The 27,610-nt window shown below is 36.9% G+C and overlaps 1 protein-coding gene across 1 annotated transcript in view; it reads left to right on the top strand.

Moving 5' to 3' along the window:
* The first annotated feature begins 810 nt into the window (after nt 1-810).
* Nucleotides 811-27,610, top strand: part of spock2 (SPARC (osteonectin), cwcv and kazal like domains proteoglycan 2) — a 47,162-nt gene continuing 20,362 nt past the window's right edge. Inside the window, exon 1 of the mRNA XM_034026756.3 lies at nt 811-1,135. Coding sequence (XP_033882647.3) covers nt 944-1,135 — 192 coding nt within the window. The 5' untranslated portion in view covers nt 811-943. The remainder of the gene's footprint in view (nt 1,136-27,610) is intronic.

Below are 27,610 nucleotides of genomic sequence, written 5' to 3'. Positions count from 1 at the left end.
TACATAAGCCAGAATATGACATGAACTATAAACGTGAGGACAAATAATTGTACTTGAAGTTCTCTTTCCAATCCAAATTAAGTGTTTTCTTAATGCAGAACTATACAATAATCATATTTAATTTGGGTCGAAGGAGGTACTATTGACATATTGTAGAAATGCATCAGATGAATGTGACAGGTGCCCTCCAACACAAACTAAGTAACTACAGTACTAATGGATTGGATCTGTGACCAATCAAACCCCCTTTAAGTTGTCACAGGCATACAACCTGGCAATGTTCACATTTAACCTTCCTTCGCAAATTAAGAGAGGATACCATCCAAGGGGAAAGCCAATAAATGTAACAGCCTTTGTAAGATTGCAGCTGAGCTCAAAGGTTCCCTGACGTGCTACTTGTACCTAAAGACCAGCCTTTCACAGTCAACAAGCATATTTATATTGCTATTGTTTTTGCAGCCTGTTTCTAAGCACCAGGCACAAAGTAAAGTGTATGCTTAAACAACAACGGGTTAATGGGTTTATAGTAGCCCATACTTAGTCCCTATAATAATATGTACAGGTGTGTTGCACTACCGTGGTGTTTCTTATTATGGTTCTAATTTTGTTTAATGCACAGCTGTGTGTAACAGTTGCTTAGCTCGGTGATCAATGCATTTTTTTTATTTAATATTGTACAGTTGCGTTGTTCCACTTTCTGATAGCCTGCCAGTGCGTTTTGGCGCAGACTCTCTCTCTCTCTCTCTCTCTCTCTCTCTCTCTCTCTCTCTCTCTCTCTCTCTCTCTCTCTCTCTCTCTCTCTCTCTCTCTCTCTCAGCTGTGCGTCTCGGTGAGGAGAATCTCATAAGCAGGTCACATTTCAGTGTAGGTCTACTATCCATTTCTCACCGAGAGGAAGGGAAATCAGAGGAAGAAGTAGCGCATCCTCAAGCAACAGAACAGAATGGTGGTCAGGATGAGAGACCTGGGGTGCCTCCTGGTCCCACTGCTAGTGCTAGCTGGGTCCTCGCTGCCAGTGGACGTGAAAAGCGGGAAAGAAAAAGAAAATGCAGGGAATGTCATGGAGGATGAGCAATGGCTGTCCACCATTTCCCAGTACAGCCGCAAGATCAAGCACTGGAACAGCTTCAGAGACGTGAGTCTACAATGCAAATTATTACAGCGCGGCTCCATGATTCATTCAGTGAGCGTGAGAGGGGGGTAAAGCAGAGCAATTATTGTGCAAGTGTGACAGAACCACAAACGAAATAATAATTTAGATTAATTTACTACATCATGTTACACCACGTCAAAAAGTGTTTTAAATTCGGAGATTATTTATCTGAAACATAATAAATGAATAAGTAAACAGAACAATGTAATGCTGTGTATTACATTTTAAGGGTAAGTACCTTACTTAGGCAGTGATGGACATTTTTATTATTGAAATGCAGGTGTATATTAAAGGTATAAAATACAATTATAATAAATTATGCATTTAGAAAGTTTATAATATGTTTGTTCTATAGTTATGAACCAAACTCAAAAAATGACTCGCGGTTTCAATATATAAGCAAGTACTATAAATGTAAAACTATAGGTAGCCTATATAAACCATAAGCTGTAAATACGGAATGAAGTAACTTGATATTGATATGAAAATGATAGTGCATGTAAAAGTTGTGTTTAGTATTTAAAATATAAATATGTGTGAATATAATTGCTTATTTAACATTGCAACAGTTTCAAAATTAATAAGTCACAGTCAGAAATGATCATTTATAATTAATATGTATACTGCAATTTCTATTACATTCTTAAAAGTCCTAATGCATTCAATGTGCACACGTATATTCTACAAATGGTATTAACATGCATGTACCAGAGAGCTTTGGCGAGTCGTTCTGTGGGTAATGCAAGTAATGCAATTAGAGGATGGAAAATAGGTCTGTTCTAGAAAGAGAGTGGATAGAGTACAGGAATATTAAATAATGAGGAGGGTCTGAAACTGAAACAGAAAACAAACATGACAGTAATTGATGCATCCTCTTTCTTGGTATTGTGCAATCTGAACTAGGTAATATATTCAACTAATCAATAACTTAAGAAAAGCAACATCATTTTGTGTAGTAAGTGCTATACATTATACATGTGTGTTGTTTATAAAACACACACACAAACGTACACACACACACATTTATATATATATATATATATATATATATATATATATATATATATATATATATATATATATATATATATATTCCTGCAAATTATTCATTATTTTCTGTTGAGCTAAATTTAGTACAGTTAGGTTAGATTTAAAAGACTAATGTTTTTTTTTCTAATCAGTGTCTCTTTTTTTGTTTTTATTTTCTTGTTTTTATAGCTTACATCTGAAAAACATAGGGTGTCGTGGGGTGGTATTTTACATCATAGTTTGCATTCTGAAGGCACTTAGACATGTTATTGATCTTAGCATATAGGAACATTCCAGGAATTTGCTTCTACTGACATTTCTAGTTTGCTGCTTTGGTTTTTGTACTGAGACTACATGTTTGATGGTGTGGACAATCAACATAAAGCCTCACAGTAAAAAAACACAAAGCTGAACCCAGGAAACCACCCGCATTTTAAACACTTTCAGGTCACATTTTCAGACTGTCAGATAAATAAATAAACTGTCTCATACCTCATTTTTCTAACAGCCTAATAATTGGGACCTGATTAATTATAATTATAAATTATGGGTTTGTATTTGATGGAGTATGAAATATCTGTTTAATATAATATAAAACCGATATGTTTCTCTACCCAGTTATTACAGTGGCAAACTCCATCAACAATATTATTATACATCTACAGGGGTTAAAAAAAACTGCCCTAACACTCAATAATGGAAAGCCAGGGCATTATATATTCAATATCATGTGTCTAAGCACCTCTACTTCCTTCAGGGATGTTGTGGGGTAGAAACCTGCAGTTCTCCTCAATGGCCAATAAAAAAAAAACCTTTTTAGACAGTTTCTCGTGCAGACTTGAATATAGAAGCACCTGCCCACCAAGAACCCATTATCTGTCAGTTAAGCAGATCCGCTGTCTTGTCCATTGTGACTGAAACTGACTGACAATAGGGAAATGCAACTTTTGTATATAACATAATACATGTCAGGGATACTATTTGCATCACAAGTGAATCAGACTGTGATGTAAAGGCCATTTATACAGAGGCTGTGTGCTATGCTTTATGTGTGTTTAGAACATTTGGTCCAATCTGTGCATATCTCACATTCTAACACATGCTTTCACTTGATCAATTTAGGCAGAGAATTCATGACATGGTTTGTATTTTGAAATGGAGAAAAGGGGTTTGATAAACCAAGTAAATGCAATGTTCTTACTGTGAAAAAACGACAGGTCACTTTATTTTCTTTAACTATAAAATACATGGAATATGCCTTGCTAATAGTATTACATGGTTTTGCTTGAAGAGTTTTAAATAGAGATTTTGCAGAATATATTTCTAACATATTGTACAGTATGTGTTTCCTAACACAGGGACTGTAACACTGAGCTACTTGGTTTTTAGACTGCAATTTAAAAATAAATCTCAAGTTCTTCTTGTTGATTGAGGGTGGGCATTCTGTACTGGTTTGGGGAGTTAACAAAAATGGCAAGAATGGAAAGATTAGGTAGAAATTAGAGTAGGATTAGAGGTGGATCGGTTTTGTTGGTTTACATGTGCTACTTTGATATTCAAAGCATGCCCTGAGCTCGTTCTGTATTTGCAGATCAATATTTATTGATTGCCTCACACTGTCCCCTGCATATCAATGTGTTTTACAGCAGTGACATATTGGAAAGGGAACAGAGGAGCTGGCTACTGTAATCTTTTTTTCTAAATCAAAACATCTTAAAACACAAGTGTGAGCAGTCAAGATATATGAGCTATACAGTGCCAGGTGTGCCTGATTAGTTAATGAAGTGTTATTCATTTGACATGATCTAATTCAGGATAAAACTAACAATGCATCATTCTGCTGTGAATGATAACCCTCGGCATGCTGGTATGTTTGAACCCCCTATCTGTTTGATAGCACATACAAGCTGTCTGTTTCTGGGTGTGGTAATGCTTGTTCTTTGGCTCCAAGCTATGGTGCAGGTGTCCTTTCACTGTAATGCAGAGATATGAAAACAACTCATAGAATCCTCACAGGGACTCATCAACAACAACCAATTTGACCAAGGCACTACCTGGAAACATAGCACATGCTGTGAGGGGAGCACAAAGGCAAAAACATCGTTGTTGTTTTTTACCCAAGTAGAACTCAATGTAGTAAAACAAATTACTAAGCATCTTATTATTATTTTTTTTAACTTACAAGTTATTTACAGGTGTTTTACATTGTGAAATAGTCTGTATGTAATAATTAAACTTGTCTGGATTGTTTAAGAAACCAATAAACAGTCCATACATGTTAATATCAAACTATATTTAATAAAGCAGTCTTAAATACAAGTATTGTATTAACTTGAATGTTAAAGCTTTGCGAGTATATGTTTTGCAGAATTATTTGGTGTTTTGGTGATGTGGTAGGCTATAGAAGGACACTCATTTAATCTGTTATCCAGGCTAAATTTCAACAGATGAAAGGCCAGTGCCTCAGAAAAAAAGGCTAAGAGAAGTAAAACATCTTCTTGTTAATAGGTGTGAAAACCAACTACTCTAACAAATCAAGGGTCACTACAGAAAAGACACCTGCAATTTTCACGCAATGCAGCTGTCAAATGTTGATTGATTACAAAAGCAGATCTTCCATCTTCCATTGTATCTGTATGGGCTCACCACTGTGACCAGATTAGAACACAAGCAAAATGAGGATCAAACCAATATCTAATCTTATCTAGAATGAATGTGAGATTTTTTTTTTTTTGGAATATGATTAATTTGGCATTGCTAATGATCTTCTCAGAGCCCGGCTATGTTGGGAAGTGTAGGGGAGAAGATAAGATAAAGGAAGGTGAGAAAAAAAAAAAACATTTTTCTATTTTAAGAGATTATAAAGCTTCATGTGACAGAGCATGTATTACACAGTAATAATGTAGAGAGTAATGGATGGTATTAAATGTTATATGAGCAGTCATCCATTTCTTGGGGGTACAGTACTGGTTGAGAGCAGTACGTAAAAATTGGCCAATGTTCATCATTAAAATTTACAGTCACATCTGGTGTTCCGCAGGGATCTGTTCTGGAGCCGATTTTGTTCTGTATTTACATGCTTTCATTGGGACAGATTTTTTGTAAATATGGCATAACATTTCACTGTTATGTGGACGACACACAGGTTCACATGCACACTTCTCCTGACTTGGAGTTATCAATATCTTGTCTTATGCTTTGTCTAAGTGACATCAAGAATTGGATGCAGCAACATTTTTTAAAGTTGAATCCGGACAAGACTGAGGTAATGCTGGTCGGCTCCTCACATCAATTAAATAAATGTGGAAATTTTAAACTGCTTGTAGACGGACTTGAGACCCAGCGTAGCACTAGTCTAAAGAATCCTGGTATTATTTTTGACCAAAACTTGGCTTTTGATGAGCATATTCGCAATATTACTAAAGTTTATTTTTCTCATCTACGTAATATTGCGCGTATTCGCTCCTGTCTTACTCAGGCAGATGATTTTTATGACTTTTGTAATAATTCTGAGCGATTCTATTGCAATTCCTCAATGGGTTTCTTGATACAGCGTTAAGGTGCGGTAAACAGGCGTTCAGGAACAGCTCTTAAGCTCTTGTTGTCAGATTCTCTAAGCGAAATTAACATAATATTTGAGTATTTGCAATAAGACCACTCAGAATGTTAGGGAAGTGCGTATTCTATATCCTGGCGTATTTCAGTTGACAATATGCATGATGTTGATGGTTTTGTTTATTCTTTGCTGAAACAGGTACCACTTTTAGGCAGTGATGCTTTCATTGTGGGGAAGGCTATAACATCTAGGTATCTGACCATTTTTAACGAGGAAACTAAAGAAGTAATCATAGCAAATGTGGATCTGGAGAGGGAGCTGGTAAAATTGTCAGTGAAGCATAATGCTGGTTATGTATTACTTCAGTGCAACTGAATAACTATAGAGTCGAATGAATAATTCATCAAGCTTTCATTTCGCTTTTATTAAATAATTCTAGCAGCAAGGGATACTAATTGTATTTCTTAAAAGATGGAAAAAACACTGTCTTTGTTATAGAGGCTAACCTGAAAAGAAAAAAAAAACAGTAGCATGGGAGTCCTTTATCAAAACAAAAGCCTATACCATGGTAGAAACAATACATATTTAGATTTTGTATTGGATTGATGTGGTATTTCTGCTGTATTTGTTTATTCTAGTTGCTTAAAAACATGGTTTTTTTTTAATTATTATTATTATTTGTAAAGCTCAGACACATATGTATATTCGGTATTTACCATATTTAAATATATAAGAATAATAAGAATAATATATAGTATTCAAAATACGATCCATACAAAATGTTACCATGAATTATATTATTATTATTATTATTTATTTCTTAGCTGACGCCCTTATCCAGGGCGACTTACAATTGTTACAAGATATCGCATTATTTTTACATACAATTACCATTTATACAGTTGGGTTTTTACTGAAGCAATCTAGGTAAAGTACCTTGCTCAAGGGTACAGCAGCAGTGTCCCCATCGGGGATTGAACCCACGACCCTCCGGTCAAGAGTCCAGAGCCCTAACCACTACTCCACACTGCTGCTTATACAATTGAAATATTACATTTATACAGATATACACAATTTACATATATGCATCAGTAATATTTCCATATATTACACATATGTTTGGTCTTCTATATTTGATTCTTCCTTCCTGCTTTGCCTTGGTGACCAGTAGTTCAGAGGTCAGAGTGCACCAGACCCAACTGGATGAGAGTGAAAATGCTACCAAATGGTTCAGCTTGTTAGTGGACAAGCGCTGAAGATAAATATCACTTAGCATGGTGGTAATGTCTGTAATGTGGTAAAGGACTGTAGTACTTCGGTATCATGACCATTATTACCACTATAAAATGAATGTCAGTCAATCAAACAAGATATAATGAGCTATAAAAGAACTAGGAATTTAATGTCTAAACGGGCCCAGTTTCTTTCCTGGCATCATCCTCAAACTCTCACAGACTGCCGGATACTGCAGGGATGAGAGAACTATGTTGGGGTTGACCAGTAAAAAGAAGAGTCACAATAAAATATTTAATTTGATCTCATTTCCATTAGATGATACAGGTTTCAATCTATTTTGGTGAGTAGTCCCCACTGGTTGTGGAAGTATAAGAAGTATAGTTTCTGAATGTTGACAGGAGAAAGCTGCTGATTCATACTAATGTTACTGGTACTTCACAGCAAGTGGGAGGTGAAATCGACAAGTATTTGGTAAAGAGCAGAGTGAAATACACAGCCTTAGTTCTGACAGGCTTTAAAACTTAGAAAGCATATTTCTGTGAAGTGCCTATAGCTAATGAAACAAGTTTGCATGCCTTACTTACAGCTGTTCCTTTTTCACTCCCTAGGTCAGTGCAATTCATGCCACCCTTTATTATTAACCAACCCCTTCCCCTAATATATGCAAACCAGGAGATTCAAAGGTGCCAGGTAATACAAATGTAAAGTCATGCTTGCTACAACATGTGTTTCTGTCAGAAAACACACATTTGAGACCAACACAGTGAATAGAAGACCATGACAGGTGAGATTAATGGGATTATTTAACTAGCTAGAACCATTTTAAGATGGTTTTACACCTACACATTGCTGAAGGAATAAATCAAAACCTTTTTCTTTTTGAGGTTTACCATTGCATGCTTTTCTGTTTGTGGTGGCTTTTGACATGTCAGACATATCATTTAAGATGAATAACTTGACGTACATTACCATCGGCAGGAAAGTAGATGCTACATTTGGCCATATATGAGCCAGCTTTAAATGCCCTTAACGCTGGATGCTCCCAGTTTCTAAACTTTTAATGGCAAGGTGGTGCCACCATTAGAATTCCTTTGGTAAGCAGTGTTTCAGTATTGGTACATGGCTAAAAAAGCAAACTGTTCCACTGCAATGCTAGAAGGAACAGTGCGTGCAATGTGTGGCAAAACTGCAGCATTGAGAATAGAGTGCTTTCACAATCAGATCCTAATGCAGAGGGACAGGACTTCTCCTCCCCTATTCCACTGGGACTCCTTTACTCCAGCCTTCTTGGAGGATTCCAGCCATTTATTTATTCATGATCAGTCTTTCCAGAAAGCATGCTCATTTTACCCCAAAATGCTTTATTTCTCATATTGTGGGGGTTATGGTTGAAATAAATTCCCCCTTAGTTACATGTACTTGGATTTGTGCACAGCATACAGCTATGACCAAATGCTTTGCATCACCTACAATCTTAGCATTGAGACATAATTAAACATAATTAGATCTGAACATAATTTAGATATTTTATTTAACATCATATAATTATTATTATTAATTAATCATTTAGCAGATGCTTTTATCCAAAGCGACTTATAGAGACTAGGTGGTGAATTAAGTATCAACAACAACTGATGCAGTCACTTATAATAGGACCTTGGTTTTACATCTCATCCGAAGGACAGAGCACAAGGAGGTTGAGTCACACACAGTGAGTCAGTGGCTGAGCGGGGATTAGAACCAGGTAATCCTGGTATCGAGCCCTTTTCTTTAACCACTGGACCACCAAGCCTGAAAGAAACTACAAAATTATACTGCAAAAGTCTACCGGAAGCCACCGTAGTATTTCATGTAAAATTTTTGTCAGTCTTTCATTAAGTATATGGAAAACTACAATGCGGTATGTAATTCAATATGTTAACGTAACATTATTCAGTAAGTTTCATTTGGCCTTATGAAGCAAAATTAGTTAATTCTATAGGGTGATGCAAAACATTTGGCCATAGCTGTACAGTGCCCTTAGTGGTTGGTGCACTGCTGTATCTATAGCAAGACTCTTAAAGTGGTCCGTACATTTTAAAATATAGTGTTCACATATGTAATGAAGGTTGCTGCCGTTTGAGTCTATGTAAAAAAGATATCACCTCTATTGATGTTTGTAAATGTTTAAATTAGCATAGATTTGCATAACACCTTAGTGGCGCAGTATAAACAAATATAAACTTCATCCTGCATTCCCTTATAGACACAAGTCTTTGAGTTGTTCCTGTATTACTGGTGAAAATAAATGTCCTCTTTTGCTGATCTTCAGAGAAATACTGTGGGATCTTCATCTATTTCAGTTTGGCATCCACATACACCAGACATGACTACTCAGTACCTGGAACGAGCCCTGGTTATCCTCAGAATCCAACTTGCTACCTGATCAACACCCTTCTCCTTCTTCTTGCGCGCTTTCTAGTTTTTAAATGTGTTTTATGTGTGGCTTCTAAAGCAGAGAACAAATGGTGCCAGCTGCTGTATTTGCTTTTTTTTGGGCTGCATCCCTGCAGGATTACAGAGCTGGGGCTGTTTGCTTTTTCAGTCTCCCTCCACAGAACTACAGATGGATTATTCACCCGGTGTTTGGCTTACAATCAATTCTGTTCAACCAATAACCAGTTATTTACATTTTTTATTGTATGTGGGTGTTATTCAAGTCACTATTTTCCAAGTGTAACGTTCACTAGTATAAACCTGTTCATTTTTATTAGGCCAACATCCAGCATCATTTTCCTGATATCTCATAATCATTGAATTAGAGAGCCACAAACCAGATTCACTTTTAAGTTGGGAAGCAGTAATCTAATCTAGAAAACAGAAGATTTTGGTGACCTTCCCATTTTTAGACAGCCACTATTAGGGGACAATGGACAAGGGCATTTTAGCCTTGAAGAAAGTTCAATGACCTACTAGCCTATTCATCTGGCTGATGTTATCCAGAGCTGTTTCCTAAATACATGTTTCAAAATATGATGTCTTTTTAAAATCATTTTGACGTTGCTTTGAATTTAAGCATAGGAAAAAAATAATCAGACAACAATATTTTTTATATGTTTTTACCTGACGCTTTTGGTGTCAGGAATATTTGTTTCTCTCTCTTCCCATTATTTTTTTTTTGGATAGGGTATTCCGTCAGTTTGCATGTCTGACTTTCCCTGCATAACTCCCTTGTGAGTGTCCACATTCTCTTAATTTTTTTGGGACCTTTACTAACAAATCTCGTTTTTCCTTTAAAAACTAGAGTGTCATGTCCAGCATCATCAAAAACTTCCTGACTTAATCAGAAATGACGATTATCTCACAAAGTGTGATTCTCCAGCCAAAGCACACCTGTCTGGACTGTACAAGCAGTGGTACAAGCTTCTTATTTAATGAATGGAAATGACTCCATCTTGCCTGGAAAATGTTCTTCTTCAGTTACCATCATTAATGCTTGAGAGGAGCTACCATGGCAACGTCTCTTACATCTTACCCTGATGTGCTGTACACTTTGATTGCTGAAGGTTTTTTTTTTACTGGGGAAATGTTACATTTTCAAAAGCTATGATCTGTGAGAAGGGAACAGGCTCTTCAACTGTCCTGCATCATTTAAGATAATGCATACTGCTGAACATGCATCCATCCGCTGTGGGTGAACGCTAATTGCTTCAGTATACAGTACTGTAGCTTTTCCCAGCAGAGTTTGTGACTGTACTACTCCAACTGGATGAAATTGGATACAGTTTCATTAAAACATTAATGCATACCATGTTTTGTTTACTCATTACTTACTCTTGCTGCCTGCTGTAGTTACTAAAATGAATCTACTGAAGGCGCTTACTGTTACAGCCACATTTTTACATATATAGAGAGAAGAGAGAGGCGAGACATTGAGATTATGCAAATCAAGGAATATAAGAAAGGTGCCTTCCCAGCTGTACGAATGTCACACCTACCTATCAATCTTATTTTTACACCATTCTATGTAATAATACAAACAAAAACAACACTATAATTATGACCTAAATTACAAATGAAATGAAGACATCCACAAGCCAAGTCATACAAATTAATTGGATTAGCAGTATGAAAAAAAACAAAACAAAACAAAACAATGATGCTGTTAAGTGACACAATATTTGTCAACAAATGTTGTTGTCATGTAATTAACTGTAATGCAAACAGACATACAAGAGCCAGCCAGCTTTGCCACTGGCTTTTAGTGTGGACTGTTCTTCTTTGAAGCAACACCCAAGGGTGGTAAAACAACACTGACAAAAAACTCTAAAGTGCTTATTTACATTGCTGTTCTGTTGACAACCTCAAATATTTATTACTTGGGAAATAAAAAATTAAAAAAAAAAAAACTTTTTAATTCTCTATCTGAATGCTTAAAGTTGTAAGACAGATGAAATATGTAAAAGCATTTGACCATTTTTCCTATATTAAAGTAAGTGCACTGCACAGCAGGGGAACAAAACAATTGGTACGTTATAAAACTAGCAAAAAACGACTCAGTTGCAGTTCAGTTATTGTTCTGAATCGTTCTGCTAGTTTTATACTGTTTTATTATTATTATTATTATTATTATTATTATTATTATTATTATTATTATTATTATTATTATTTTAAGTTTGCCTTTGCCTTTGTACGTGTTTCAAGATGTAGGCCCCATATGTCAATGCGGCTTATAAAGGTTTGTATTTTTTTTACCAATTATTTTACTGAATGTTTAAATAAAATAAGAAAGTGCCCTGTGTTATTAGTATCTTCATACATTGTTAACCAGATGTGAAAAATAAAATATAAACTTTTTCATAGTTAAAACGGTAAAAGACTGTTTACACAGAAGGTATAAGAGTTAAATCTGTAACAAAACGTAGATTTACAATCTCAGGAAATATGTAATGTGATGAAAAACGTCATGAATCATGCTTCATTATAAGAATGCCTTCTGGTATTTCATAATCACTACTGTAGAAAGTGTAAAGTACAAAGTGATATTTTATTGAGTTGGTACAAATCAACCCCCCCACCAACTTTTTATTTTCAAATGAAAAATAATAATTATATGCAAAACATGTGTGGTGAATACAGAGACAGAGTTATACCTGATATTATTGGCTGAAAAAAGTGTGATATAACTAGCAACTTTGCTCAAAAGCCAAGTTGAAAATGTAATACCAAATAAATAATTAAATTAAACTGCCCAACGTTTCGATATGTTGTACATATCTTTCTCAAGGGAGCCTGTGTTTGAATCAAAACATTGGAGGTATTTATAGGTTTTTGACAGCATTATATATATATATATATATATATATATATATATATATATATATATATATATATATACACTAGGGATGTCAAGTGATTAAAAAAGTTAATTAAAAAAATGAATCTCAGTTAATCTTGGTTTAATTGCATATTTAATTGATAAAATTACTGCATCCATCTAATTTAAGTTTGCTTTATTACTGATGCTATTGTAATGTTGGAATGTATTTTCTATTGTTTTGGCCAGGTTACAGTATCTGCACTGTTCAGATTATTTTATGAATGTTACTAGTATAGAATAAATGATTTGTTGGTACCTTGTTTTGTACTGCACAGCTAATGCTACTGTAGCTGTAACTGGAAGACCTTCTGCACTGTGACAGGGCTGCTGAACTGTGGTGAGTTTGGTGGTGTCTTGGAACGAGGGGGAGAGATTGTTACCACGGGGTACTTTGAGCAAGATTCATTGAGCTCTGTATTCTAATACTGTAATTAAAAGCAACACACCTGTGCCAAGGAAATAAAGACTATTGAACGGAGAAGTCTCGTTTGGACATTGTTTATACCCTTCACAAAAATTATATTTTATTAAACTTGGAAATTGCATAGCTAAAACAAAACATTAACCAAGAAATGGTTATATACTCCATAATTGTAAATAATAGCATTTAAAAATAAATGTGGTTATTAAAATAAAACAAAGCTACAATGTTAACTAGAGTTGCTAGCAACTGTAAAGGCTTCCAAGCAGTTATCATGAAATTTATGTGCATTGGTTATTATAGATGCAACTTTATCATCACAACTGTGTTAACTCTGTCAAATTTGGTACAAATATGAGAAGTCTCTTGAAAATTGCCCAAAATTGAGTAAATCCAAGCTGGCTGCCACACCAAGGCCGCCATGTTAACAACGGCACAACATCCCATAGTCCTCTACATCCATATCAAATTTTGTGCGTTTTGGTGAAGCCGATAAGAAGTTATAGGCAGTTTTATAGCCAGTTGCGTATGTTGATGATGTCATGCCTCACATTTGACCTTTAGGAGAGGTCAGAGGTCACGGGCGATGACGTTTTTTCATAGAGCACATATGACTTCCTATACGTGTTCCATTATAACTATGACCCTGTCGTTATGCCCTAGGAGTTAAAATTTCAACGTAAATTCCAATATGGCCGCCATGCCGTGTGAGCAATCTGTTTCAATCTTCAGCAGTTATTACTTTCCAATGGACTGTGCAATTGTATTGACATTGAAGAGCATGAGTGCAATGGTGTTCTTGTTATAGGTTGCAAAAGTTTTTTTACAATTATCAATATGGCTGCCAAACCATGTGACCAAAAATGTGTCATTTTCATATCACCAGTACTTAACGTGAGTCTCTATGGTCATATAGAGTTTCATGACTGTAGTCTATTGCACCTTGGATTCATGCACAAATGTATGAAAACAGCGCCGCCATGAAACGGTTATTTGCGCGCCGCGGCCATGTTTTGTAACGAAAAAGCGTGGATTTTACAAACTGTAGAAAGGACCTGGTCATGAACATGCGTGCCAATTTAGGTGTTGATTGACGTTGCGGTTTAAGACAAGAATATTGTTGAATATTTGGCGCCAATCCAGCGTAGCGGGCAAAGTAATTGTTCAATCGACTTCGATTGAACATATGTTTTTTATAGGCCATTGCTGCACTATCTGCTGCCAATTTATTCGTTCCACCTTAAGTTGTTTTTAACGGCAAGAGTTTGGAAAATTTCCACGAGATCCAATATGGCGGTCGAACCATGTGACTTTTTCATTTGGGGACGCCAGTCTGGTTGTCCAGCCATAGGCATCTACTTACGTATGCGTTTTCATAACTCTGCGATGATGTTTGGGAATAATAATAATAATAATAATAATAATAATAATAATAATAATAATAATAATAATAAACACAGCAATAACAATAGGCTTCCCAGCCTTTGGCTTGGAAGCCTAATAATGGGTTTGCAGTTGGTAGCTATCCAACAGCACTGGTTAGAGTACTCTGTTGAAACTGATGGGTTTCATTTGTTGTGTTGTTGTTCTGTAGTAGAAAAATGTATTTTGAGAAGTGAAAGCATGTTTAGCACGCAGGTGGTACAGCAAACTAGATGCACATCTGTGATACTGGAAGTCACTTTGACAGTAGATACAAGTAACCGTCCTCCAGGAAATGAATTACGGTATGCTAAGAAGGGCAAGACAGGAGTGCGATTAAAGTGTGTTAAAAAAAAATTGATCTCCCAAAAAGTGAACGCGTTAATCGCAGAAGTTAACTTTGATTAATTGACAGCTCTAATACAAACTAGTCTGTATGAAAAACATAAAAATCTTTAAATGTGTCTTATTTGTGACTACACGTACATTTGGATGTTGGGGCAACACTATAATAACATGCTATCTTACCCACCTGAGGTGTGAAAATGTAGGATTGTAATTTCTGGATAATTATTTAATTAGTGAACAGCTGGTTTTATTATCTATATTTGCTATTGCTTCCAGAGAAGTGCTTGTTTATGGCTGGTACGGTGCAGACATTCCTGTCATCCAATCTAAGGATGTCAGTCTATTAATCTTTATACATGTCAAGTACAATGAGTGCTACATTGATGTAGTCTTCTGTTCTTCCGGTATTTAGATTTTAAAACAGAATATTCAGAAGCAATAAAAAAAAAAAAAAACTAAGTTTAACATTTTCCATAAAAGCTTATCTGTAAAAAATATATCAATCAGTTTGAACCGAGAGTCCTTTCATAACATGACTTTGAATTACACGGCATGAAAACTAGGAAGACTGTACAAGACAAAACAATCTTTACTTCATTTCTGCAGGCACCTGAAGACTATGTAAACCCTTTTAAAAAAAAGGCAGAGAGGATTTATATGTGCTTTTAAATTGGAGGTCAAAGGTTTGATTGACAGCAGGAGTTGAGATCAAAGGCAAAACTGAACTCCAAAGACACATTGGCCACATACCAGCAACGTAGGTGGATCCTAATTGAGTAGAAAAGGCTAGTTTTCATGGCTTCTTCTGAAGAGGTGGGCACTCTTATCACATGAGAAATTCCATCATAACAGAAGAGCATATGAACAGAGGAAGAGTACCTGAAAAACTCAATACTAATAGAGCTGCAGCAGCCTGTCATGTCTTCTGCTTTATCTTTATCGAAGACTGCGCTAGTGGGGGTACTGTTCTCTGTAACACAAGAAGCTCAATCTTGGTTGTCCTTTTGCACAAGGAGGATTGTGATGGTGTCTTGAATTAGTCAATAGCTGAGTTTTCACCTTCTAAGTCAGCAGATTTACATTTGAGTGGTTCACCATCTCAACAGTTCACAGAATAAATCAGTTCATTTGGTTGACCTAAACTGAGGTTTCATGTATGGCGCTTGTTATTGTTTAAAATGTGAAATGGATGATGAATAGTGACTGTCCAATGAGCTGTCTGTGCACACTACCTTCTCGTCTTTCGACTGCCGTGTCATGTGTTTTCAAATAATGGATTCCTCCTCATGTGCCCCTATGCAGAAAAGATGCTTATAAATTAGTAATACCTTCATTAGGCTGAAATGGCATTCGGGTTTGTGAAGATAAATTAGTTCTGTGGACCGTAATGGTCTTTCAATGTAGATCTAATAGTTTCTCCATTTCTGCAGGCCCTTCCAACCTTGACATAATTCTCTGTGTGCCACTTGTGTTTAACAGTTAAAGGCTGGCGCTTGAGGTAGCAAAGTGTTTTGTAAAAGGAGAGCAGGCTTGATGCCTTTTCCCCTCAGTACATGGAGTGTGTTATGTGTTGCTGCCCAACTCAGCTGCAAGCTCTTGGCTTCAGTGATGAACGATATACGTTGCCATATGGTGGTTCATCTTGCCTGGGGCAGCATAAGCAACTCGACAGCCCTTCCCACCAGACGGCCGCAAAGTAACAGGATTACAGCTGTATTTATTTATTTGATTTATTTTGAATTTGTAGTTTAATATGCTCTTCAGGCTTTATAAAATATTGAGCCATCTAAGAAATGTATGATAAATTAAACTAAAAACCGTTTTTATGACACAGTAGAAGATCCACACAATGGCAGATTTTCTTAGATAGCTGATTGCTAGTGGTTCAGTGTTTTTGTTTCATATAACAATACAATATAATTAATACATAAATTATAATTAACGTACTGAAGAACTTTTGCAAATTAGGCAAGCGTATTTGTTACAATCAATCTATCTTTATAACTTTACATGTATAACGCTTTTTAGATATTTTCTTTCCACCATGTGATAACTTACATGTCAACAATATTGTTATCAAGATTTGTGGTTCATCAAACGGGAAAAAGAGGACACCTACAAAGTAAAACAAAAAAAAACAGCAAAACAGACGAAAATAAAACTTATAACACTGCAAAAATGACAAATTGAACTTCACAAAACAAGAACAATATAAGGAACAAACTATGAACTAAACTTAAGTCGGATTACCTGAGCATTGCAGACTGGAGGATTAATGGTTCCTTTATTCAGTAGCACTGTTGACACTATCAGACAAATGAAGGTGGGAGCAACAGGCCGGTCAGGGACAAAGTTGAATCTACACGCATGAAAATTTAGAAAGGGATTCCAGAACCTGTTCCTTTCCACAGACCACAAGAATGGAGGAAACCTCTGGGAACTTAGAACTGTATCTGGATGAACAGAAACTCATTGTGCCTGCAGAATGTGGGATACACCGTTTGTTTGTTTAACTCACTGTAGCTGATCTAGCACACCCCAAAACAATAGCCATCTGTCCTTTTATAAATGCTCACTGCTGAATAGTACTGCCTAGACATCATCACTGCTGCTGTAATGCCTTTTTAAATTGTCTTTTGTGCAAATGCAATATGCCGTTCTTGCTTCAAAATCCACACTTTGACATACATCACATTGCATTTTTACTCTCAACAATGAAAGATAATGTAACTATGAATTGCAGTTAAGTTATCAACCTATAAGCAAAAAAAAACATATATTTTTTGTGTTTTGAAACCACATGGCTGGCTTAGGATCACATCATTTTCTCAGCTTTTGTTGGAAAAGCTTTTATTTTCTGGGAGCCTATTAACCAGTAAAAGGGTTTTTAATTTTTTTTTTATTCATGGAGCAGTATAGTGTCTGACATAATTATTATACGGTAATACTGCTTGTCAGTGGTACGATGTCAGGGTACAAGAATTGGCTGCCACTAACATCCTGTCCTCTGTCCCTCTACACATACCAAATATGACAGTTCTAGTATTACAAAATCAAGTCCATCAACCCAACATTTATTTTGAAACTCTTTGAGGGCAACACTTTCCATGACATTTTTTGTCCTGTCCCCCACAATCTCTTACCTCAATAAAGCAGGGTATCATAGATCAGAGACAGACATATGGTGGATCAATGAGTTATGACGGTGCATTCCGTACCTCCCTTGTATAAGTCAGCATATTTGTGTTCCTGCTAATCTGCCGGAATGGGGGCTGTAATAGATATGCAGAACACAGATTGAGATGACCTTAATCAAGTGGAGCACACAGCAGGAACCGGACTCCGAGTGGAATAGTTCATCGCTTTCATTCAGCTGAAGGAATGCATCAGATTAAAATGTTATTGCTCGTTTCCTTGTTTCAGAGACTTGTTAGGCACCAATGTGAAGCCAGCTATATACAATCTGCCTGTAAATATTGTGTGTTCATCCCACAAATTGCATTTAGTTTGATTCAGCCAGCAATATTTGCTTTGGATGTTGATTTGAGAGTGAGCAGCTCTTTATGGCCAGCCTTTTTGGCAAAATGAAACATAACAAAGACCAAAGAGTCATAATGATTTCCATTACATGAGAGTAGATGTTAAAACTTCATGCTGATTTGAACTCAGCTCTCGCCAAGATAAGCGCCAACTAAGATGTAGCTTTACAGTAAACTAATGTGATCCATCTGCATCTCCATCCATTTGCGTTTCTTTCCATCTGATGATGTAGATATCCTTCTGCCTGGTGTTGATGGCTAAAGTGTAATGGCTCCCGGGGTCAGCTTATTTTGCCTCCCCAGCACATCAGCACACACAACGGCTGCGATGCTGGCTCCAGGGATCAACCACAGTGCGGTCTCCCCAGCGCATCAGCATGTCAACCGTCTGGATTGAGCTAAGTAGGGTACATCTCTGGGGTCTTCAAATGGGCACATTCCGTCCTCTGTGTTTCGTTGACTTGCCCACGACACCTCAAGAGGGCTTGACAGTGATTCTGGTGTCCCAGCTTCACCCCCCTCCGTCCCCCACTCAACTCAGCCCATCTTACTTACCCGTACATCAGCGTTGCTTTTTTCCATTATACTTGAGATCCCCAGCCAGAATCTTTCCGTCTCAGCCACAGCCAGTTGCTGCTTCTTTCTGCTGCTTCAGATAAGTTCTTCACTATGCAACGCAACTCTTGGCCACTGAACTCGACATCTCTGCGAAACCGGGTTGTAGAGTGTGCCACAAATCCTCTACAACCCACCTCCACTGGGTAAACCCAGACTCTCCATCCTCGCTGTTCCGCTTCAGCAGCTAGTTGAGCATACCGAAGTTTCTTCCTCTCATACGCCTCATCCACAGCATCCTCCCATGGCACTGTTACCTCTACCAGGTGAACAAGGCGTGCTGATCCAGACCACAAGACAATGTCTGGTCGAAGGTTAGTGGTGGCAATCTCAGGTGGAAAAATAAGCCATTGACCAACATCTGCCAGCATTTTCCAGTCTCTAGCAGCTTCCAGTTGTCCTGGTCGAGGCTTGGTTTTAACACCTTTTCTTGGTGATTGCTCTCCTGGATGGAGGAATATTGTCTTTTGTGTGTAATGCTTTAATGGAACTGGTGGCAACTTACTGGTCATGTTACACTTGTCTTCCAATGCTAAGGTCAAATATCGCAGCACCTGGTCATGGCGCCAAGTAAACCGTCCTTGGCTAAGACCCACCTTACATTCTGTCAAAATGTGCCTTAATGTTGCAGGTGATGAACACAAAGGACATGAGGGATCCTCACCCATCCAGAGGTTTAGGTTCTGTGGTGATGGGAGAAGTGCTTCCAACGATTTTTCCTCTGCTTTGTAATCTGTCATGCTCCCGCTAAAATAGCTCTATTACAACCGAGAACGTATTACGTAGCCTGAGAATACGTTTCTGCGCATGCTTATGACATGCTGAAGCTAATAGGTTTCAGCGTGTCATAGCGTGCAGTTGAAAAATAACATATTCTCTGGTTTATTGAAACCTCCTCAGGCCATCTAGGGGGCCCCGGACCGTGCACTAGATAACCTAAAATGGGTTGAGTCTCCAAAAACTAAACGGCTTACTAAATAGTAGGAAATAAATTGAAAACTAGATAAATGATATAGGTTTGGAAAAGGCTACATTGAGTCAGCTTCAGTAATTTGGTGCTCATTAGGCATATGTTTAAACAAAAAAACAATTCTGATGCAATTCAACTTTACTTGCCCATGAAGTGTTTCAAAATCATTAACAGCCTTAAATATTATACTTCACCTCTAAATCAGAATAGCCTTACTGTAGAGCTCAATTAACCACATGGGTATAAACAGCCCTACAATGCCATTGTAGCTGCCCTTGTGCCTCTTAGTACAGATTTAGAAAAAAAGTTGCCATTGTGTGCAGCTGCATTGCCAGTGAACATTATTTAGTAAGGGTAAAGAGCACAAATACAACACATATTGGTGTATTGTTTTGTGGGTACTTGTTAATTAATGAGACTGTGCATTTAGATTTAGAATGACTTTGAAAAAAGGTAAACAGTCATCAATTCCCATTAGGACTCTTGCTGGTGAAAGGGCTCAGAACGGACTGCTGCAAATTGAAACACTCAAACAGTGACTTTGATATTACAACCTAGTTAACAACTTTGAAGCAAGATACACATTGAATTGAAAAGCAAAATCCAGAAGGAAGCATATCTTATCACGTTATCCATTAGAATGGGTTTAACAGTTATTATATGGCAGTGGGATCTATTGTAATGATTTAAACATTGGCAGATCTTCATACCTAGACTCAGGGGTGATTTTTTCACACACTTTACTACATACAAGAAAAATACAGTGAAAATAAGCCCACAGGTTAAACAATTAAAATGCACCACTGTTATGCTCAATAAAATTCAAATCAGTGTTCCTATACTAGATTTTGCTAGGATACAGTACCAAGGTCAGTTCCTTTGTAGGGATTGCTATTGCATCTACTTCTTATCTGAAAGACTGCACATCCAACAGCACAGTGCCTGCACACCATGCTATGGTGCTTGTAAGCCAAGTTTATCCATAATTAGTGTAGATGCCTGGCCCACAGCATTCTTTGGCTATACTTTTATAGTTTTTATTCACAATACACTTACAAATGTGTTTTTTAGGAGTAACCTATACCAAATTGAATGGATGTAATAAACGAGTATAGAGTCTAGTCAAAGCTTTGCTCCAAGACTGTCTGTGGGAAGTGAGGCAAAGTTGCTTGAGAGTTGCAGTGATGTAATCTGTCATTTGCGATTTGTCGAGGATGTCTGTAATAACCCTCTTTTTTATGGTGGAAACTAGAGATATATATGGTTAGCTGTGGTTGTAGTTGCGATTTGGGCAGAAACGGTAGGTGGTTCAATATCAGTGTTACCAACAACCCAGCAATTACCAGATTATCTGTGCTTTCAAAAATAGATATGCATATGCTGTTAATATAATTCGGTGAGAAAACTCGTGCTATGTATTATTTACTCAAACAGATTTGACACTACAATAGACATATTTTACACTACATTCTGTGGACTTTGGCATCGCCTTTCGAGGTAGCCCTCCTCCATTAGACGAAGCCACAAAAGCAGGTGGAGGCTGAATATGCTTGATTTTGTGATTTGATCTAAGGTTAAAGTGAGTTCCCTGCCAGAACCAGTGGTTTGCTTAATGAACAGCTGAGTTAGTAATTGAAAACTCCACTAGGAGGCACATTTTATTATGCAGCCTCATGCAATGTTAGCACACCCACCTAGACAAAAGTGAAACAGCGAGACATACATTTTACTTGCTGTGTTAGCGACACCTGTGTTTCTACAAGCAGAGGAATGCTATGTGGGACTACCCCTTTAGACTATATACCAAGCAAGCACATCTAGGAGCAGTTGATTCATTTATTTATAGAAGTCACATAGGTTAACAGTAAACAATCCCTTTTCTTTCCCTCTAGTACTGTGTATTAAGAAAATAGCTGCAAATACCCCCCCCAGATCTAAAATCCAGGGAGCTCAAATGGTCCCCAGTAATTTGCAGACTGCCAGTTGATATTAAATTAAATGAGATACTGCTATAGAAAACTGACAATCAGCAGGTGGAGGAATTGAAATGACTTTGCTTTGTTCAGCTGAAGGTGACACAGGTTTCTCCTCCAGCTATTTGATTTTTCAAGGTGATTGTGAGTCTAACCCCTGACCCCAATTTTCATTTTATTGATGGAGAATTTGCAGATAAGAAGAAAGCAATGTGACTACTTATAATTGTCATAAAACCAGAAAAGAAAAGGCATATAGCAGACATGGGGATAGATATAGAATGCACTGCAGTGGAACCTTCAGACATGTTCAGTGAGGAGTTTCCAATTCAACATTTATCGGTAGCTTCTAACCACGACTGCCTGTATGTGGTTAGAAATCTTCTCTATTTTACCATCCAGTCACTTTTTTTTTTTTCAGATGGTTTTCACCTTCATTATCACAATTGTTAGATGCTACAACATTTTATATATATTTGGGTAAACACTTTAAATATATACTTACCATTGCTAGATAGTAGACTGTACATGTATAATCTGTATTTGCTAATTACATGTGATACTGATTATACCCTGACATCCCAGAGACTAAAAGGAAATAACTGCATTCTAGAAGGAAATAACTGCTTTCTATGGTATCCACATCATTGAATCAGAAACAGATATGTGCTTTGCAGTTAGAATTAAGAGCAACGTGATGTTTTTTGGCTTACTGAAATGAAATCGCATCTGCTTTGTAGTGTCTTTGGGGGTTTTCATTGTAATTTGCCTCCATTTACTTGGACCACTCTTGAATAAACAAATATAAAAGACAGAAATCAGTGAAGTGATAGCCAGCCCAGAAAATCATTTCAATATATATGTTTTATTTTGCTGTCTGTTCTGTTGCTATGAATTCATGGCATGGAGCGGTAAAGTGACATTTGGTTAGATTTATTGCTTTATAGAGAAAAAAAGAAGCTGTCTCTCATATCTCATACTGATCAACACATTTCACCCAAGACCATTTGTATTTGTTGTTTGTGTACTTTATGGTTTTGTGAGAAAGTACCCACATATGGTATATTCTCTGCTTTCTTTTCTCCTGGATGAATGTAAGAATGCGCAGTTTGTGTCTATGATGCCAACAATATACAGAAGTCAACACATACCCATGACAGAATCAAATGATTTTATTGCCAAGTTTGGCATGGAAAATGAACAGTTAAAAAGGGGTACTGTATACCAGACAATTATCAAACAATTCCATGAACGGTACCCATGTGTAGCTCTTACATTCTTATTTATTTTAGTTACAAGCAAATAATTAAATATTTAGGAAACAGACAAAAAATATATAAATTAAATAGTGAAATGATGTTGCAGGATACAAAGTTAAACGTTTTATAGTTCTATATCTCTATTAAACATTTTATATCTCTAATAAAAGATTTGGAATGTATCAACAAAGTAGGTAAGCTTTCTTTAACACAAAAATGGTATGTGATTGTTATGTCTTTACTTTTCCATTCTATATTAAAGGTCAGTATACATATGATAATATTGGTTGCTTTTTGTTAGGTATACAAGCATGGAGACAGTTTTTCAGTAAAGCCAACAATACAATCTGAAAATACAATTATTCATATCAGTAATTAATTAATACAATATCAGTAATTATAATTAATACAATATTAACAATTTGTATTGGAATATATTGTCTATCTGAATATTGTTTTAGTATGAGCATTGAATTGCATACATGGAAAATAAAGATCCAAATACTGTGGGCAAAAACATGATTAAATAGTACCACAAAGCAACACAACAAATAAAGCCCAAAGAGGAATAGCACTAAACAATTAACCTGTTGCCAGAAAATTAGTTTCACAGGAGGCAGTCTGGCAAACCTATAGAGCTGTGGTACAGTAATTGTTCCTTAGCAACCACAGAGGAGTAGCTTTTAAATCTTAAGAGATTCAGTCCTAGTACCATATTACACCTAGTAATATGTTCAAAAATAACCTTGGAGCTGATGTTGATCACGGAAGTACATCTGAAAGCTTGAATAAAAAACAGCATTGTTGAGGTGGAATTAAGAGGATTGTTGAGAAAAGGTCTCTGTCTTTAAGGTCTGAGGGTTCTAGTATAATACCTTAAATGCTCTTGTTTCAGTCTATGGCTAGAAATGGTGACTTGCACGCTGAAGGACCCCTTCCCTTGCCTTGTGAAAAGGCTACTTTTCTAGAGAGGTGTGGCAGGTAATTATAATCATGGATGTCTGTAAGAAAACCAATGTCAGTGAGGGATATGCAAAAATCACCAATGGAGATTCCATTTTAGAATCTGGAATCAGCTAGAAGTGATGCTCAGCATAAAAAGTACCCTGTGTTGTGTCAATGTGTGGTGTAAGGGCCCATTGCCAAGTAGCAAAAAGCTCTTATTGTTCAGCTTCTTCACATTGTGGCCCTGGAATAACAAGGTCTTAACAAACGTTTTACATTTGCAGTGCATTTAATTCATCACTTCTTCTTCTTCCACTTCTTGACCCTTTAGCAAGTATTATAAAAATGGCCTTTAAAAATCCTGTTTCCGGTCATGAAAATGACCCTGTGCAAAATAATTAGCCTGGTTCCTTCTTAATCTTAAACGTGTTCACACCACTTTCTTCCCATTCCCTTTCAGTCCCTCTCTGAGACAATGATTGTGCCTTAATATATGTAAGTGTGTTTGGTTTTAATCCTTGTATTCCTTCTTAAATAACAGCCAAATAGTTTTAGTTTAAATTAGTAGCGGAAGAAAAAATGATCACTAACAGAACAATTTAGGTTGTTGCATTAACATATGTGTTGCATCCTTATCAATGTGTTTCAGCTGCTGCGTTTCAGACAGTGCATCTCTGAGTATCAGTGTGGCAGTGGGCTCAGTAGTGTGATATGGCAGGTAATGGATTACTGCAGCTGGAACAGGCTGATGTCTTTACTGAAATTCTTTTCCGATATCCAGTTTCATTTATTTGGGTCAGATAATGCTTCTGCAGCTCAGGAATAGATGCGCCAATCATCAGGAAAGACCTGCAATGTAGACTGAAACCATAATAATGGAGTCAACCCAGTTGCTCATGCTATGGCAAATTGTCTGTGTGACAGCAAGGCTTTCATAGCCATTGATTTATATCTGTCTATGAGTCAGAAGGCTGGATATCAAGACAACATGAAAGTCTAGCACAGCGAATAGTGGAGATGTCATTGACAGCAGATGGAGAAACAAGGAGCTGATAAAACTGATGTAAAATAATGGTACAAAATTAAGTACAGTGTATTTAACTCTGTAAAACTATATACCATAAATACAGTACCTTTTGTGCCAGAACAACACCACGTGGCACACACAAATGTAGCCTGTAGTTTTACTCACCCCCAAATAACCTGCAATACAATCAAATTGACATATTCAAAATTGAACCCATCAGCACTTGAAATGTGTTAAAAAATGATTGCTTGGATTTTGTCATAAAGCTTTTGTATCCTTAGTTCACAGAAGCTATAATTAAAACACAAAAAGGCATGTGGATGCGGGAATTTTTAATGTGGGGTTGTGTGGTCATGTGACTACAAACAAAAACAGCTGACAGCTTGTAAAATGCTGCTGATGCAGTTTTTTTAAACACGTTGAGCTTCGGTAATTAGCATAAAGACCCAGAGCAAGCTACAACCCTCCATTATGTACAAGAGCACATATTTTATTTTTGTATACAATGTATGGTCAGTGAAAGGACTGCCCTTAATCAAACATTGGATTATAGATCATGAATTGTGTTTTTCCTGTGTGTTCCACATTCCCTGATGTTTCTACGAAAAGCCTCTTTTAAAAGCACTTGTTTTAGCAACACATGCTTACTGAGGGTAATTAGTTTTCTTTCTATACAGGTCTGGGCCAAGATGCATTCTAATCTAATCTAAATGTATGGGTTCTGGTGATTATTAGTGCACAGTATTTGGAAAATGTCAATATGCAGTAGGTGGCAGACATCATTAAATATGTAGAACGTATAATTGGGTACTGTGAAATGCCCCTGTTTATTTCATGTAGTGTATGTAGTGCTTGTGAGAGGTGAGGTCTACTGTATTGACAGCACTGGAGATTGGAATCCTATCCAAAGTGTTTAATCCAACATAGTGCCAAGCACTATCTGTCTGCTTTAAAATGGGATTTAAAATCTGCTGCAATTGGCGAGTGTGGGCAGTTTGGTGCCATCGTCCAAGGTCTCTGTTCTAGACTGCGCATGTTACAGTAATCGTGACAACAGGGGGACGAGGGCTGTTCTGTGGTATGGATCAGAGTCCTCTGTGGTCCAAGCCAGAACCATTAATATCATTCCACCCAGCTATCCGGATTGAACAGGAGTTCAGATTGGAAATAGCTGAAACTGTAGTACAAGGATTGCAGTTACTTTTGCATCGCCAACTCCAGTGTTCTTTTGTCTTCTGTTTGATCAGGGAGTCAATGCACTGCAGCACATCATGTTCATTGTGTCAGCTGTCTGGACGCTGGTATTAGATCCTGCCAAAGCAACTAGTCTTATCATGGGAATGAGGCAATCTGCTGGGTCTGGCTGGCGGGTGTCCTTAACTTCTGTGGTGCCACCCTGCTAAGATTAAAAGATATTGGCTCACCAGGGGACAGTTTCTGACATATACTGTATAGTAGCACCAACTGTGGTGTAACTACCTGTAAGTGTGTTATTGTTACTCACATTGAGGGTTACAATGAATGCCATCTAATGTTCTGTAGATTACTTAAGCATTAAAGTCTGATGCAGCGGTCATTACTTGCCAGATAAATGATTGTTGCAGAGGATATTATCCAGTTATATATCGAGCAAATGTTTTAGTGTATGAACACATTTAAAAAATGTATTTCGAGGTTACATATTGGGCTGGATTTTTTTTAGTCTCGCCACCTTTTAAAGGAAGTATTTATTTTAGAACATCACATTTTTAAATGGCAGCCTGAATTTTAAAACAGTACTTTTAAAAAGACCTCCACGACAATATTGATTTTAAAACATTCCTGTTGGGCAGGATGTTTTACTGATACTGTTTCGCATTAATATAAAAGGCACGTTACATAATACAGCAGCAGCTTCAGTACTGTGTGCATCAAAGTGCTGTAGATTAATGCAGTGCCTACACAGTTTTGCAATCTGAAGGCCTGCTAGCGGGAAACTTCAGTCAAGGTTATTCCTCCTTAGAAGGCATCTATAATTCACTCAGCAAGGCAATACCACAAGTATTTCTAAAACCTTAACAAATTACTAGAGCCATTTTCCTGTTACATCAACACCACTGAAACAGGGGAACGACTTTATTTAAGATACCTGTGTGCTAATGAATCTAAATATGATTTTCTGCCGCTCCTGTTAGCAAAAATGCGTATAATTATATATTCTCTACACCTATTGATATTTTACACCTTAGCATTTCATCAAGAACATACACTTTTAAAATGGTCTGTTTGTAGCACTCAACAATGGTTGTGACACTTCCATTTACGTGGTGTAAATATTTATGCTGGGGTATTTTGCAACTCCGTATGTGTTTTGCAACTGACACTAGACTTCAGAAGGGGTGTGGAGGCATTATTCTGTTAAGTAATTTGCTTGTTTAGGATAAAAATATAGCCTGTGCTTTAATATTTAATTGCCATTGTCTATCTGCCTTATTTCTGCATTATTAATAATGTTTTGACATTGGTGAGAAGCAACCCTCAATGACAGTTCTTGGAAACATACGAATCTGCAATTAGGACTTTTGCCATATCTGAGAAGCAGTCCGTGGACATGTTTATTGATGACTCTTTGTTGGAGAGCTCTTCTAAACAGCTATTATCTTTGGGCTGATATTATTCCTGCATTTACAAAAGAGGAGAGGCAAACACACAGACCACAAAAAAATACAAATCATAGCAATTAGCAGAAACCACTGTACAGCAATACCCTCATGTAACA

Source organism: Acipenser ruthenus, chromosome 7 (genome assembly GCF_902713425.1).
Source record: "Acipenser ruthenus chromosome 7, fAciRut3.2 maternal haplotype, whole genome shotgun sequence".
Classification (NCBI taxonomy): domain Eukaryota; kingdom Metazoa; phylum Chordata; class Actinopteri; order Acipenseriformes; family Acipenseridae; genus Acipenser; species Acipenser ruthenus.
The sequence above is the reverse complement of the archived record's forward strand: the minus strand, read 5'-3'. Positions and strand labels throughout refer to the sequence as shown.